Below are 16,992 nucleotides of genomic sequence, written 5' to 3'. Positions count from 1 at the left end.
GAGGCATGGAAGAAGGAAGGATAGACGGTGAAATCACGTCCCCACTGTGGGTCTCAGTTTCCCTCACTAGCTTGCACATCTCTCTCAAATCAGAGGAAAAATGCTTACGTATCAGAAATCTACATGTCTCTCACTATGATAGTTTAATACCACCTTGTTATATTCAATTAATAGCCCCTTTCTGACCCAGTTTCATTAGATATCCCAAGAAGATACATAACTGATCTTAATTTTGTCTCTTAATTGTAACTGCAGTCTATGAGGAAGACTGGAAAGGCTGTTAACTATCAAATAATAAGGCATAAATGTTAGGGGGGGGATCTTTAAGCTAGTCCTTATTTAGCAACTGCCTCATTCCATTCACTAAAACTTACGACAGAGATGAAAAGTAATTTTGCTTGCAGTCCTCATATTTATGACTCAGGCCTGTAAAACAAAACACCATGATTCATGCATTAGGGAAGGATGTCTCCCTGGGACTGGTCTGAAGGCTATAACTAATGCAGAATGGAATGGTTGGGTTCCTCATTGAGGTGCTTTATGTGTACATGCTCCTGGTTGCCAATGAGCCAGATTCAGGGGGCTAAAATATAAATTCTAAACGTGACCCGTCAAAAGCGCGAACGTCATAAGCGCGCCGACAACACCGCGGCGCTAAAACCGCGATTTCAAAAGCGCGCCGACAACAGCGCGCCGACAGAAGCGCGATTTCATTTAAGGTAAGATTTACAGTTAGGTTTAGGGTTAGGTTTAGGGTTAGGTTTACGGTTAGGTTTAGGGTTAGGTTTAGGGTTAGGTTTAGGGTTAGGTTTAGGGTTACGTTACAGCGCGCTTCTGTCGGCGCGCTTTTGTCGGCGCACTTTGGGGCTAATTAGTCGCTCATTCGTCGCACGGTTTTGTCACCGCGCTTTAGACACCGCGGTTTAGTCAGGCGCGCTTTTGTTGTGCGCGCATTTGTGGTGGAACCAATTCTAAATAGGTTAGCTAACAGAGCATCTCCTAATACATTAGCCCCTCAGACATTGCCCTGTCCTGTGATTGGCGAATTAGCAGTTGGTGTCATTGCCATGATGGCCTCTCTCAACAAGGGCTCTTGTCATGTAGAGTCACTTCCGCTCTTGATAAGTCAAAGCCAGACATTCCCTCATTTTAGGTATATTTTGGTTGGCCGCCTTTAATTTCCCCTATTCACTTTTGTGTCTTGTATTTTTTACTGGTTTGTTTCCAGGGTTTTTTTTTTTAAGTTAAATGTTATTTTGTGTTGTAACACAATTGTGTAATTGTTTTAAATCACATTGGGTTTTTTTAAAGGTTTATAAACATTTAATAAATTGCACCATTTAAAAAAAAATGTTATAGTAAAGGGCTTAAAAACAGAAGTGCAGTTTGATTTCCAATCAGCCAAAAATATAAAATGAGTTTTGGGATTAGAAAAAAAACAGGACAAAAAGAACAGTCTACAAAGAACACTTCAAGTTTTATGTCACTATTTCCCTCCCCCCCCCCAAAAAAAACAGTTTTAACAGTTTAAATGTGGGTTGCATTTATTCCTCTTTTAATGGAAGTTGCATAACTATAGAGGCGGCTTGTGTTTGATCTTCCTGTGCTGCATTTCAGCTCTTGTGCAAAGACCCCTTGGAACGGCTGGGATGTGGAGGGTCTGGTGCTCAAGAGGTGAAAGACCACCCTCTGTTTAAACATCTGAATTTCAAGCGATTGGAAGCTGGGATGCTGGACCCACCTTTTAAACCTGATGTGAGTTGAAAATGCACGTATGGTGCAGCCACGTTTTTTGCTCTAACAATATTCTTTGCTATTTTAAATGCCAGAAAATAACTCTTCTATACATTTTTTTTTCTTTCTAGCCCCAAGCTATTTATTGCAAAGATGTCCTGGATATTGAGCAGTTTTCCACAGTCAAAGGGGTAGAGCTAGAACCCACGGACCACGATTTCTATCATAAATTTGCAACAGGAAGTATCCCTATTCCCTGGCAAAATGAGGTGGGTTTTCTTCTAGGAAATGATGCTTCTGAAAGGGGAATTAAACAGAAAAATGGGTTATCTGCTTTTGCTACAAAAACTGTCACTGATAGCTGATTTTGGATGCAGGCGACTCTGAGAAACAAGTGGGTAGCCATAGCAAAACTATAGTAAGTTCTGAAATTTTTCCTCATTATTATTTTGTAGATGATAGATACAGAATGTTTCAAGGAGCTGAATGTTTTTGGCCCAGATGGCATCATACCTCCTGATCTGGACTGGAAAGGGCAGCAGCCTCCACTTCCCAAAAAGGGTCTGCTCCAGCGTCTCTTCAGCCGACAGGTAATTCATCTGACAGGTGAGAGTGGGATTGCCTGAGTTGGAGATCTCATTTGCCTTGAGATGCATTTGTTTGGGATGGTCCCCTTCGGCTCTTCCCATTAAGTGTTTTCTATAGCTGTACATCTCAGCTTTCCCAGCACATCCTGTATTGGAGCATCTCTAGGACATAGTTAATTTATGACAGAGGAGAATATTTATAGCTCAGGGTTGGTAGAGGGGTCCTTGTTGCTCTCTAAGCTTGGTTGTTTTCTTGCACATGTTTCATTGCCCAAACTAGCAATAGCAATAGCAATAGCAGTAGACTTATATACCGCTTCATAGGCCTTTCAGGCCTCTCTAAGCGGTTTACAGAGAGTCAGCATATTGCCCCCAACAATCTGGGTCCTCATTTTACCCACCTCGGAAGGATGGAAGGCTGAGTCAACCCTGAGCCGGTGAGATTTGAACCGCTGACCTGCTGATCTAGCAGTAGCCTGCAGTGCTGCATTTAACCACTGCGCCACCTTGGCTCTTAGGTAACATCAGCAGTGGAGTACAGTTAAAATTTAGTTGATTGGCAAGATCCTTAAGGTGTGAGTCCTTAATATCCAAAGAAACTTATTCTCTGAATGATCAGAAAAAGTTTAGTAAGCAACAGGTCTCAGTTTGCAAACCTGGAATGAATTTAAGTGTGACTGGTAGGAAAATACAATTATTTTAGGCTTGTTTGATTTGGATGGATAACTAACAAACAGTCATGTTCCTTTTAATTGTATTAGCCTTATGACCCTTAACAAACAAAGAAAAAGAATTTTAAGGCAATGTACAACTATCAAAGCCAATTATCTCACATAAATATTGTCAGATTATTGTACCAAAAGGATATTGCTATTTGTTAACCATAAAATGCAGTTTAGCAAGCAGGATTGAAAAGATATTTCTCTAAATTTTTGTTCCTGAAATAGAACTAGAATCAATTGCATCTCTTAAGGAAGACAATTTCACAGTTTAGGGGACAGCAAGAAGAAAACTCTTTGACAAGTATCTAATAAACAATATTTACAAATTAGGTCATCTCAGGGCATCTTCTATATATACAGATAACCAAACAAATGTATAAAGAAGCAGGGTGCCCTTTAAATAGTCATTTCATAAGTTTTTAAGGCTATTTTAAAATGAATTATGGTATATTGAATGGAGAACAGAAAACATTGAGCAATTATGCAGATTTTTCAATATTGATATAATAGAGTGCTAATATTAAGTAACAAACAGTCAAAAGCCTACATGCAACCTTTTATATAAGTTTCTGGATGCTTTTCATATGTTGCTATAAAGAGCATAAATCATCATGCCAAATTATAGCAACCCAGTAAAGGTCACAGCTGGAACATTTAAATGTAATTGTGCAAACATTTCTTGCCAAAGTTACGAGTTTGCTCTTTTGGAGGGTTGCAAACTCTTTCAAAACAAGTACTCTCTGAACCAGACTTCCTCTTCAGCAGGAGAACTGGACTTACAAACTTGTTCCTTTTTATCAAGCCCAAGCAGGATTGGAGGATATGAGCTGTTTCCTTCATACTAGTAGTTGCCCAAGGGTGATAGAGCTAAAGGCCATCAGCATATGGGTGATATCACATTCCAGAATTCCAAGCAATCTCTTCCACATAGTTTCGTTTATAAAACTATTCATTGAATAAGGTGGGCCACTTCACAATCCTGCACAAGATCATCATGGGAAAAGAGCTTGGTTTATTGTCTCCTGCAACCTTTCATAATCTTCATTTCCCATGACATTAATCATTTTTAGCTTATTTAATTAGCAAGGAGAGGCAATGTTAGATAAACATGTAGGAGCCTTCACTGCTTTAGATTCCCTGTTCACCTCCTTAAGCTCAAAGCAAGCAGATAAGTACTGGTAGTTGCCAGCTAATATAGTAAGTTATATTAATTTAACCCATTATTAATTCAGTTTAGTAATGGAGTCTCAGTCAGGGTGAACATATTTTTCATCTACCAAGAATGATCTAATTCTGCCTTAAGGGGAAGGTCAAATTAGGAATGATAGGAGTAAGCCATTTTCATATTCCATGCAAGCAGGCTTTGACACTGTCTAAATGAGGCAAGATGTTTCCTAAGCACCTTCAGGTGGCCATTTTGATCCATTTGCTGTTTAGGGAGAAATCGATATTAGTAACAAGTCCAGAACAAACCATTATGCTATCAGACCATTAAATAAAGATAAATCAAAAGGCTTTTAACAGCACCTTTTTAAGCTAACCGGTTTTATTAAAAGGCATAAACTTTGGAGCTTTAGCTTATTTCATATAACTCTTCTTCCTTCAGAGTATCGTTTCCATCCATCAGATTACCAAATGAAGTATGTTCTATTGCATTACATACTCACTGGCACAAGTTGCTGATGGACATGAAATTTTGGGTTCATTCCTAACTAGACTTGAACATTTTACAGCCCCTGGGCCACATCTGGTCCTTTGGCTGTTCTTGTCTAGCCCTCATGAAATCAATCAGAAATTAGAAATCAAATGTAAATAAGTGTACACCATTCACACAGTACAACTGCGTTGTTTTCATTTTGAAGGCAGTTGCTATTTTTTTAAAAAAATTACATATGTTTGTGCATGCATGTCTATGCACCTTCACAGTCCTATTGGTTCGGTCTTCCACCACAGTCCCATTTTTTCTTGTGGCTCCTTGGAAAAATTAATTGCCCATCCCTGCTCCCAATTGAACAAACTTGATGGGTTTATTAAATTACCAGGACAAAGTAATGTGGGTTGGTCCAACACGAACCCTCAAAGTTGTTCCAAGTTGCTTTAGAATTTAAAACAATTGGGCAGCAGGTCATAAGGGATATCATTGGCACCTCATATATCAAAATTAGCAGATGGTTGAATGGTTCATCTGACTATAGACGTTTAGCATTCCCATACATTCCTGTTATTCCTCTTAGCCTTGCTTGATATTGGTCCGATCTCTGGGATATGTATTAGGCAGGGGTGAAATTCAACAGGCTCTGACAGGTTCTGGAGAACCGGTAGCGGAAATTTTGAGTAGTTCGGAGAACCGGCAAATACCACCTCTGGTTGGCCCCAGAGTGGGGTGGGAATGGAGATTTTGCAGTATCCTTCCCCTGCCATGCCCACCAAGCCACGCCCACAGAACCAGTAGTAAAAAAAATTGAATTTTACCACTGGTATTAGATCTGTTTCTTTCATCAAAAATCAAATCTTGGGTGATCGATGTCTTCCCAGTAACTGATCCTAGGAGCCTAAATTCAGTAAAGCTATCATAGCTGAATTTAAAAAATCTGGACTGCAACTAGCTGGCTGCTAATAGCAATTGTTGATGGAGGTTTTCTGGTCATCCAGAGTTTTGCATCTCAAATGCAGTAATTTTGTGTTAAGGTCATGTGTACCACTTTGTAGTTATCTCAGTTTCCTTCCTGAAGTAGCAGTCTGTATGGAGGAATAGGTTTTAAAGCCTACCATCTGTTCTTTGCAGCGATGATAACCACTCGTGAAGTCATTTCCATGAAGGTCCATTTAATGTAAACATTCCATTTGCTCCTGAATACAGGGGGAGGGGGATGTGCCCACAACCAAATGCTTTTAAAGCTCTTCCTGGGACAGCAGCATAGAAGCAGGGAGGCCTCTTTGCAAGGAACAAGCCTCCTGGGCCAGCAGCATCACATCTGTAGCCCAGTCTTCAAAGGATGATGAGTCTGAGGCTGCTGAAGGGCCTCTTTTAAGAAACGAAAAGCAACACTTGAGTCTTCTCAAAGGCCTGTTCTTTATACGGGGGCCAGAATTTCTGCGTCCCATTGGGAAAACTCCCAAGCCGACAGAAACAGGAGAGTTCAGAACCACTGAAAGTCCCATTGTTTTCTCCCAAGGCTGTTCCTTCTTTTTCGCATGGCTTTGTGATTTAAAAATAGAGGATTTTCCACAGCTCCCATGTAATTTAAAAACAATGCTGCCTCCTTTCTTTTAATTATTTATTTTACCTTGCATAGATATAGTAAACAAGGGCACTTTTGAATTGGCCTCTGTGTTCTATGGCAGTGTTTTTCAACCACTGTGCCGTGGCACACTAGTGTGCCGTGACATAGTGTAAGGTGTGCCGTGGGAAAAACACTTTATATATAGTCAATATAGGCACAGAGTTAAATTGTTTTAACATTTTCTAATGGTGGTGTGCCTCGTGATTTTTTTCATGAAAAAAGTGTGCCTTTGCACAAAAAAGGTTGAAAAACACTGTTCTATGGGAACTTGCTGCTTTTCCAGTAAAACTCCAGTAACCTCCTCTAGTGGCTGTGTTTGATGGCGGAGCAGGGATCCCTGGTTGGGCCTCTCACAGCCTGTGTTCGCTTTTTTCAGAGGTGAGGAGCCTGTTCTCTCCCAGCTGTTCCAGACTCCTCCACTGCAGGCATGACAAGACAAGGGGAAGGAATGTGGACTCCTAACCCTTTCCCTTCCTTCTTGCCCATCCAGAAATGCGGCTTCTCTGCATTAATAATCCCTTGAGTCACTATTTCTGCTTCTGCAAAACACCAAGATTGCTTTATCTCGATCGTTTGGTATGGAGTTTTGAAATATCTCCATTCATTATGGCTCCCCTCCCGTATCTGTAGTCCCATTACTTGGAAATGAAAGGGTTTTTCTTTTCTTTTTTTCAACTCGTACCAAAAGTCCTGGGGGATTTCTAAGATCCTGCTAATATTTTGGATACTTGAAACTTTCTGAATTTAGGTTCCTGGGTTAATTGCCTTAGTCTGATGGAATAAGTGGTCCATAGTTCTGTACTGCACATCTTCCAACTTTAATTTTACTGAGCTGAGTTATATTCTGATCTTTGGACTGGGTTCACTAATACACAGTGATATTTGCTTTGTTCATGGCCGCTAATGGCATTTATGCTCTCCATAATCCATAAGTAAGCGTTACTGGTCCGTGGGAAATGCACAGAGCGGCCAGAATGAAATGCAATGGAAGGTCCAATGAGTTTTTGGCTCCAGGAGTGTAATACTGTACTTTGAAAGCAGGACTTTTGGCAGCCTTGCTTTAAGTGGGGCTGGGCCAAAAAGTGTATTTCTGAGTAATGGAGTTTCTCTGTGGGGAATGGGAATAAAATCCTGTGGCTCCCTGCTTGTTGAATAAGTGGACTCACTCTGTGCTTGCTCTGTGCTCTCCCTTCTCCTCTCTCCCTCCCTCCCTCCCTCCCTTCTCCAGGACTGTTGCGGGAACTGCAGTGAAAGTGAAGAGGAACCAACTCGCTTATGAGCTGACTCAGAAAAGAAGGCCCTCGCTTTCAGTCGAACACATACCACCAACCAGCATGTGTGGAGTTCGTTGTTTCAGGGTGGCAGCAGATTCCCACCCCAGAAGGGAAGTGTTCGAAGACCGGGCAGAAGAGGAACCTCTGCAGAAACCTTCAGCGTACCGCTAGGGAGCTGTCTGTCTTGCTACCACTCTTCCATGATGAGAGAGTGATGATGGCAGGAGTGAATATGGAATATCCCAGGGCTGGCCCTGACCCCAGTTTTTGACCTGCTCATCTGCTGGTGTTTGTTTGTTTTTTTAAAAATATTTATATTACTATAAATGTGAATGTATGTATAAAACATATGTACATTCTTAATGGTTGGAAAAAGGGTCCTTCTGTATTTCTCTCTGCGCTTCCCTCTCTAGCCCATCATCACTGCTTCATCTTACTGATGATCAGCCTACACCAGCCTTCCGCTGGACATGATGATTTGAAGATGCTAAGGTGTGGCAGGTGAAATGAGAGAGCTGCCATGGCTGGTACATGTGATCTGCAAGGACAACTGTCTCTGCACATGTCTTCTTCTCTCTTAGCCAAACCCTCTCCCCCCCATTACTATTGTAAGCTGTTGACTTGGTGTGTTATCCCAAGGCACTGTAGAAATGATGGCAAGTTTTAAGTTTCCCTTTGAATGTCTCTCGTTTAGGCAGCAATCATTGATTTTTCTTGGATGACAATCTCTGAATTTTATCTTGGGAATTTGGCTTCATGAGAATGACAAATTTTAGAATTTCAAGAATAGTCTCATTCGCTAGTGGCATTACACTGATTTCTAGCTTTATTTCTGCTGTGGAACTCCAGTAGGGATTGATATAACCAAACAGAGGGCGAAAAGTGTTTATATCTCCTCTTCCCAGCCTTCATGGGAAACTAAGCCCACCCTTTTTCTTCTTCTTTCTCCTTCCCATTCTTGTAGCACATTGTTCTCTTTCCCCTCCAGAAACCCCCCCCCCGATCCCATTAACTTTAGCCCTGGTCAATTTGCAAATTGCCCACTGTACTCATGATGGCAAATACATATCCCTTAGCCTAGAAGCTCTCGAGCAGAGAGCCAAGCTATATTGAAGTGGGAGGCTTGTGATCAGATCTTTTGACATCTTCATCTGCCTTGGAAAGCAATTAAAAGTCTTTAATTTTTGGAGCAAGATTTGCTGAGACGGAAGTTAATCATGTTCGCTTGCGTAACTTCCTCATTCAAACTTGCAATTCCCAAACTGCTGTTAGGCTTGAGATTGATTAAATGTACAAGCCCTTCCCTTGTCACACAGAGGGGCAAATGCAGCTTTGGAGGACCAATTAATTTGCCCCTTGGCCAAGAGCACAGTAAAAACGAGTTCCAAAAACAGACGCCCTGGAGCTCCTGCGACTTAACCCAAAGTCCTGATCCACTTTCCATATGGACTCTCTCGTAGGTGGTCTTCCATGACTTGGAGCCCTGGGCCCACCCAGTACTGTACTTGTGCCTTCATGATGCTCTCCTTAGCAGGCCTTTTTCAGTCCTGCTTAATGCTGGGATCAAGAAGTTTCTAGTCTTATCTGTCAAGAGTGCAAATCTTCCATCTCTTCCCCACAGTTATTTCCAGCCCCGTGCTGTACTTTCGGAACAGGTGGCTCCATTTTATTGTTCACTTGTGGTACCTCATGCTGGTATGGCATTGTACTGGCAATACCGAAACTACTCTTACTGCGTTAATTGTTAAGTACTGACTCATCATTGCTGTGGTACAGAAGGAGATGGCGTGAATCCATCCATGGTTCCACCACAAATGCGCGAACGACAAAAGCGCGCCTGACTAAACTGTGGCGCTAAAACCACGCCAACAAAACCACGCCGACGAATGAGCGCTGAAGCGCGCCGACAGAAGCGTGCTGTAACCTAACCCTAAACCTAACCCTAAACCTTATCTTAACTTAAATTGCGCTTCTGTTGGCGCGCTGTTGTCGGTGCGCTGTTGTCGGCGCGCTTTTGACATCGCGGTTTTAGCACCGCGGTTTTGTCGGCGCACTTTTGTCGTTCGCGCATTTGTCAGGTCACGTCCATCCATAGGTGCTGAACAATCTCCTGCCGATGCACTCTTAAGAATGTGAACATCAGCCATCCTGCCTTTCAGTTTTAAAGAGCAGCCACGCTGCACACCTAACTTGTGTGTGTCTGACTGCTTTGGTTACTGCCTTTTACCCTTGGCCACGCTCTCCACTTCTTGATGCCTCTGAGACTGTTTTTCACAGTCTGGTTAGTATAATCTACCACCGTAATTTTTCCCTTGGAATTTCTAGCAGAATATTGTATGCCCTCCTCAACATGGGTGTGTATGCATTTTGTCTTTCTTTACTCTTTCCCTTAACTTGATCCTTCTTTTAAAATTCATTCTGGCCATCTGAATTTTTTTTTTTTTTTTAAGAAAACGGTTGAAAATATTCTGTATGGATTTAAATGACTACGCCTCAAGCAATATCTTAAATCAGAGAGTAAGGTTAAAAAAAGAAAAGTATGCTGCAACCTTGCTTGCATAGATGTTATGGGAACAAGGTTGCGGATCTATTACAGGGAATCCCAGTATTTAAATTTCTGTGTCTTGCACAATTAGTAATGTTGTCTATAATTTTATCATTTAAATTGTGGTCGTTTTTGAATTTTTTTAAAATGTGACTTAAGATTTCTTAAATGTACATATTGTAAAAACATCAATGAAAGAAACTGTTTCTCAAGTGTGGGATTACTTGATTTAATAAAACTACTATATGTTGCTAAGAAAGACATTTCATCTTTCTATTTAATTAAGTCCAGGAGTATCAATGACTTTCTGTAACTGTTTTATATTTTAAATGTCCCATCAGGACTGTAGATGATTCCAAAGTAAAAGATTTACTTGACCATGAGTTGAAGAGTAAAAAGCAAAGACAGAGCAGTTTTGCTCTAATGCCAGTTTCGTACGCTAGTTTCCAATACAAGGTGAAAAAAATAAAGTTTTTATCAAATCTGGAATTGGGGAATAACCTGAAGTAGGAGGGTTCTTCTTAAGAACAAGGTCTTGGCTGGTTCCAAAGTATTCACTAACCAGCATTGTCTGCTCTGAGTGGCAATGGTTCCTCAGGGATCTCTCAGCTTTTACTTCCATTTCTTCATTAAGAACAATTTCCCAATACTAAATCTGGTGTCCAGAGGTGTCCACAAGTGATGCTGAGAAATGTCAAGGTGGCACCCACAACAACTAATGAAAACAATGCATGTTTATTAGTCAAAAGTTTTTCTTATTTTTAACCACACCCCTGTGAACCTTCCTGCTAGAGTGACTTGTATGTATCTTGTACCAACAGCTAACCTGTACTAACAGCTAACCTGTACTAACCTGACAGCCCCTCCAGTTAGACCAGTGGTCCCCAACCCCCGGTCCGCGGACCGGTGCCGGGCCGTGGAGTACCTGGCACCGGGCCGCGCAGCGGCCGGGGGCCATGATCGCTGCAGCGGCCGGGGGCCATGCAACGGCCGACTCTTCACTCATGCAGCGCCGTCGCCGGAGGGGGGGAGCTGCACGGAAGCACAGGAGCAAGTGAGGCGAGGAGGAAGAATCCCCCGCTACTACACCACCTCCGCCCCCTCCCCGAGTCAGCCGTCCCCTCAGTGAACGCCTCCGCCTCTTTCTCCTTTCTCGCCTCAGTCGGCTCGCCTGGAAGTGAGGCGAGGAGGGGGCGGACCATGCGCTGGAAGCAGAGCCCTTGGAGGCCGCTCTCTTCTTTTTCCCGCCCGGCCTTGGCTTGTGAGAAGGAACGGCGGGAGAGGTAGAGAGAGAGAGAGAACGTCGGGCAGCCGAGGGCGGGGGGGGTTCTTTTGAGGGGAGATGGGGGGGGTGCGATTTTGGCGCGCGTGCGCCCTCCGTGGGCGTGGGTGGGGGGTTGAGAGGAGTCTAACAGTAGCGCAGGAAAGGGGAGGGTATGAGCGCCGCCTGAGGTGGTGAGGGGCAGTCACCAGATTCAGGCCGCCGCTGCCGCTATTGCAGCGCACGGTGGAAAAGCGGCGGTCTTGCCCACCCCTTCCCTGCCTCCCGCCCGCTCCAGTTGCCGCAGCCATGGGTGGGGGCTCGGTGCCTGAAGTCTCTTGCCTCTCTTCCAAAATTTCGCCAACGGGCATCGGTGAAGCGCGCTCTTTCTCTTCCTCACAAAACACATTTCCTTTCCCCCCACGCATAGTTATTGGCGATATGGACTCTTGGAGGCTGTGCTCCCGGGTCGCGTTTCTCCTTTTATATATGGTAGTGAAGATACCTAATACTCCCACCCCCTATTTCCCCCACGACAACCTTGTGAGGTGGGGGGGCTTAGATAGAGTGAATGGGCTTAATACTGTATTCTTTTTACATTGCTATCCTCTGGCTTATTTAATTTTGCCCTTGCTCTTTTTATCTTTGACCTTGATTAATTCAGCTGTTTATTCCTTAAAATCTACATACAAAATGGAAGGTGGGATATGATTCAGGTGTTGAATTGGGAAGGTGGATTTAAAAAGTATGTTTGTATTCCCCCATTTTTGCCCCACCCCACCCCTGCGCGCGCTCAGCGGGCCACGGTAAAATTATCAAAGGCTGACTGGTCCGCGGCGATAAAAAGGTTGGGGACCACTGAGTTAGACTATCAACTAGGTATTTGGTTTTATTTGGTTTAATTTAAGATTAGAAACATGGTTAATATGCTGGAGATTTGTCTTTTCCTTGTATCTGTTTTCAGGCTTGTGCCCTGCCAAGATATAATAGAAGCCAGATGCTCTAGAAAATTAGGAACAGTTTTACGTTTTGTGCTCATTTCTCTCTCCCCCCCACCCCGCATGATTGCTAAAACTCTGGTTTCATTCTAATAGAGTCTCTCTCCCTCTCCTCTCTCTTTTTTTCTCTCTCTCCCTCCCTCTCCTCCTTCCCTCTTTCTCTCTCTCTTTCTTCTTAACTTTTTGAGGGTTTAAATTCTTTTTCTCCTTTCTTTTTAACCTAATTTGTAGTATGTTTGTTTGCTTTCCCTGCTGCTATTTAAAATTGTATCTATCTTTAGATTCTCCTTAGTAATAACAACCTGCTTTGTCCTGGGTATCAGCACTTTTATGGAATCTTTACTCTTTTTCTGACAATTGTTGTCTAATCCCTTTTTGTGTCTATGTAGCAACAATGAACAGGTGCATAGAGAAAATTATAAATCTGTGATGGTGTGCACTATAATATATAAAACAAATATATCTGCAGAAAGAAATTAGAGCAATCTATTCCCTATTTCCTCCAAGAGTGATTGTTTCTGGAACTGTTTTCTTCTATCCTCTCCACTCCATCTTCCCTTGAGCAAAATTCCATGAACATTGAAGAACCGCCTTCAAAGATCTTATTATGGATCCATTCATAAGCTGAACAGTTTGCAAGCATGATTTGTGAAAATACTTAAAAAGTAAGTATTTGTTGAAATGGCATCTCTCTCTCCTAAATTATTTGGAGGTTTAAGTATTCTAGAAATCCTACATCGCTCTTCAAATCAACTTCAGAGTTTGTCTATAGAGATTCTCAATTATCCACGTCATGGTTGATCTAGAACTAAAGAGATTTCTTAGATGAGAAGTGAAACATTTTCAAGAAAAAGACCTAAGAAAGTGCAGTTGCCTTTTGAAACATGACTGATTAACTGAGGACACAAGAGCTTGGTTATACATTTTACTGGAATTATCCATGACCTCCTATATGTTAGGTATAAATTCAGTTTTAATAGCCTTAGTTTTACTGTTGTTTATAAAACAATCTTGGGTTGCTGTTGGGAAAACAGCAGTCTTGGAAAGACTTCAGATGTATTAGATGTTCTTTTTTAATACAAACCAAAATTTCATCAACCGAATACATCTGGGACAATCTATTTTTGGATTTGGGCTTACCTAATCCCACAGTCCTTTAAATCATGTCCATTTCTAGTTAGAGCATGTGTTTTCCATTTCAGCAGTCCTATTTGCTGAAGAAAAAAACAATGTCAATTTTTTCCAGTTATTAAACAATGATAAAGTCAACAACACTAGTTGAGTTACAGCAAATCATAAGTCCCAGTCTGTTTCCTACCCACTTCAGCTGTAATACTTTGGTATTTTACATAAAACCAAAGCTATAATCTGACCTTGGCCAATGAACATTTCTGTATTTCTGACGAGTAAGTTAAGAAGGCAATGATAAATCATCTTTGTATTATTATCAAGAAAACTACCTGGCCCCTTTCTTGAAGCAAATAAGAGTCAAATTCAACTCCAAATAGCTTTTCCCTCTATGACTGAACTGATTTCATTCTTATTGTATAGAATTAAATTCTATTTCTTACAAATATGAATTATTAAGTGAATAGAATACTTTGATGGTTGGCAGACGTTGGGTATCTTGAAAACTACTGTCGGTACACTACATGTAGTTCTGAACTGGTGAAAGAGAGGCAACAGTTTGTTTATTCATGCTTACCCAGCTCTATTTTAATCACTTTATGCCACTTGACTTGCAACTTGAAAAGTATTCTATGGAGATTTTAGCTTTACTTGCATAGTATTATTGCATGAGTTTGCTTTGGGTAAACTCAGCTTTGGTTGTACTGTGGCATACTAGCCAAAATGTTTCAGAACAGATCAAGATGATCCTTCCTGTTGGCAGGAAATGCTGCATGCAGCAGGGATGTGGTAAGGCTGCAATCTAGTCTACATCTTTTCTGCATTGATAAAAAGTGTTGTATCAAAGCCTCAGTTGACTATAGGTAAAGGTGTTCAATTCCTATGGTGATGACCAGGCATATGGAAGTTTGCGACTTATGAGAGAAATAAAAGGCAAAGGCCATAAGAATTTCAGATGAAAAATGTGTTATAGGTCTGAGAAAAGATGAAAACGGTGAAGGAAATAACAGATCTAAATCTGTCTGGTCAGGTAGTAGAGTGTTTTGAATTAGAGAGCTAAAAAATATGTGCAAAAGCATTAAGTAGAAAAGGAGGGACCATGGTAATTGCATGCTACACTCCAGTGCATGGGAGACTCAGAGATGAAGGCAGGGAAAGTAATGAACATTCTGAATCAATACACTTCGGGGGGGCAGGGGAATAATTCTGTCCAGTTACAAGAGTGAACAGGTGAGAAAAAGATGAAAAAGTAGAGAAAACGTGATGGCACCATTCTGAGATCCAAGACTGAGTAAGAACGGTGATGAGCGAATTATCTGCTTAGAAAACGGTCTGTTTCAAATAGGTGATTTAAACATAAGCCTATTTTTGGCAAAGAAATCAATATAAATTTTAAAGCATTTGAAGCTCAACAATTGACCAAGCAGATTTAGTAGAGGAGAGAGAAAAGAAACCGAGAGAAGAGCCAGGAGGAGAGAAAGAAGCTACTGGCTGATGGGTACTCCTCCTTCCTGAGTGCTGCTGATTGCCCATTGTGTGTAATTAGAGCAATGCTCGCTATTGATCTAGTTGAGCCATCTTCAGGGTACATACTCTGTATGGAAGACGGCTGCCCAGAGATCAATTTCACTGAATAAACAAAAAGAAAAAAAAAGGAATTTGACAGGGAAATACTTTATTATTGTTTTTGGTTGTTCATCAGATGATCAAGAAGATGCAGAGGATGACTCTACAGGGATTTGCTCTGTTTTCTTCCCCAAAGATAGAGAGCTTTCTTGGAAAAGAAAGTGAAGAGGCTAGACACCAAATAACCTAACCTTCAGGATTTGGGAGGAATTCTTGAATCAGACCCAAGAGGTGCTTAGGAAGGGTGGCGGGGGGAAGCAATTTCTGAGAAGATAGAAGAAAGCCATACAGATGAGATGGAGCAGTGAGACACATCTATCAAAGCAAACCTCCTATACTTGGAGGACTTTGATAACAGATTTCTGAGCCCAACTATTAATGTTTCAGAAACAGCAGCTGCCCAGGTCCAGGAACTGAATAAGAGGACTCCATGGGTCATCCAAAGGGAAGGATTCCTGCTTCTGTCCTAAGGAGAAGCAACAAGCAATAGTAATCGGAGATTCTGTACTTTTCTGCTGGCAGTTCTAAAATGTACCATCATGTTCTTGATTGGTTGATTCAAAACCACAAAGGGCTTTTTTTGTGTTAGTCCTTTGTTGGAAGCAGCAGAAATTTATGGTAGTTTCAAAAGGATTGACTTACACCTTCAATTCCTGTTTGCCTTGGACCCAAAGTATAGTAGGAAGTCTGTCTGGATCAAAAGTGTGAGGTGGAAAGAGATAGAGATGGAATATGGATTATCAGCACTGATGTCACTAACTGGTAGCAGGAGATCCATAGGTTTTTCTGTTGTCAGTTCTCTGATCCCCGAGAGTTTTTGCTCTGTCTGCTGCTACTTCCTCTCCCAGGAGAGGAGAGGAAGAAGAGAGCCCTTCCTCCTTTTGCCCCTCACTTATTTTTTTGCTATGGGAAGCAGCTGAGAAGCAGGTCTTCTGCTATCAGTTCTCCAGAGTTATCACTGTGGGGTTGGAGAAATGGAAGCAAAGGAAGGCGTTTTCCTCAGTCCTCTCCCACCCTTTTTTCCTGATACCCGTGGATGGCAGGCAAAGTTGTGGGAAAAGGGAAGCAGAAGTTTGAGGCCTGTATCTAAAAGAACCACTTCCTGCTACAGAACAACAGCTGAAGAGTTGCTTAACCTGACTTCTGCTCCCATGGGGAGGGAAAGGGAGGTGGATTGGAAGCGACTCTGCAGCTCACAGGAAAGCTTGGCTTCACCATGGGGCTACAGGATGCAATTCCTGCTGACAGCCTGCATCAGTGACATGCTGGTGGCTTCATTGCAAGGGTGCCAGTGACAGCTGTTCAGTTGGCCAATGCTACAGCAAAGTTGCCAATTCCCTGGGATTTAGATGCTGCAGTGCCAAAGCTGCAGGGGTAAACTGTACAGAGTAGAATAGGAATAAGGATAGGGATAGAATAGGAATAGGAACAGGAATAAGAATAGAATAAGAGAGTTGGAAGGGACCTTGGAGGTCTTCTAGTTCAACCCCCTGCATAGGCAGGAAACCCTACACCACTTCAGAAAAATGGTTATCCAACATCTTCTTTAAAACTTCCAGTGTTGGAGCATTCACAACTTCTTGCTGTGGGAAGAAGCAGGGAAGCAGGTCTTCTGCTATCAGCTCTCCAGAGTAATCACTACAGGTAGTCCTCGACTTACAATAGTTCACTTACTGACCGTTCCAAGTTACAATGGCACTGAAAAAAGTGACTTATGACCATTTTTCACACTTATGATCATTGCACATCCCCATGGCCACGTGATTTACATTCATATGCTGGATAACTGACTTACATTTATGATTGCAGTGTCCTGGGATCATGTGACCTCCT

General features: G+C 42.0%; 1 protein-coding gene across 2 annotated transcripts in view; it reads left to right on the top strand.

Annotated features, from left to right (window-relative positions):
• The window catches only part of GRK6 (G protein-coupled receptor kinase 6), a 42,354-nt gene extending 32,884 nt beyond the window's left edge, over window positions 1-9,470 (top strand). For both annotated transcript variants that reach the window (XM_032211366.1, XM_032211365.1), the window contains 4 exons: window positions 1,618-1,755; window positions 1,866-2,003; window positions 2,190-2,324; window positions 7,556-9,470. In XM_032211366.1, coding sequence (XP_032067257.1) covers window positions 1,618-1,755; window positions 1,866-2,003; window positions 2,190-2,324; window positions 7,556-7,606 — 462 coding nt within the window. In that variant the 3' untranslated portion in view covers window positions 7,607-9,470. The remainder of the gene's footprint in view (window positions 1-1,617; window positions 1,756-1,865; window positions 2,004-2,189; window positions 2,325-7,555) is intronic.
• Window positions 9,471-16,992: the final 7,522 nt, after the last annotated feature.

This window comes from Thamnophis elegans, chromosome 2 (assembly GCF_009769535.1).
Source record: "Thamnophis elegans isolate rThaEle1 chromosome 2, rThaEle1.pri, whole genome shotgun sequence".
Taxonomy (NCBI): Eukaryota; Metazoa; Chordata; class Lepidosauria; order Squamata; family Colubridae; genus Thamnophis; species Thamnophis elegans.
Note: the sequence above shows the minus strand (reverse complement) of the source record. Positions and strands in the feature narration are given on the sequence as shown.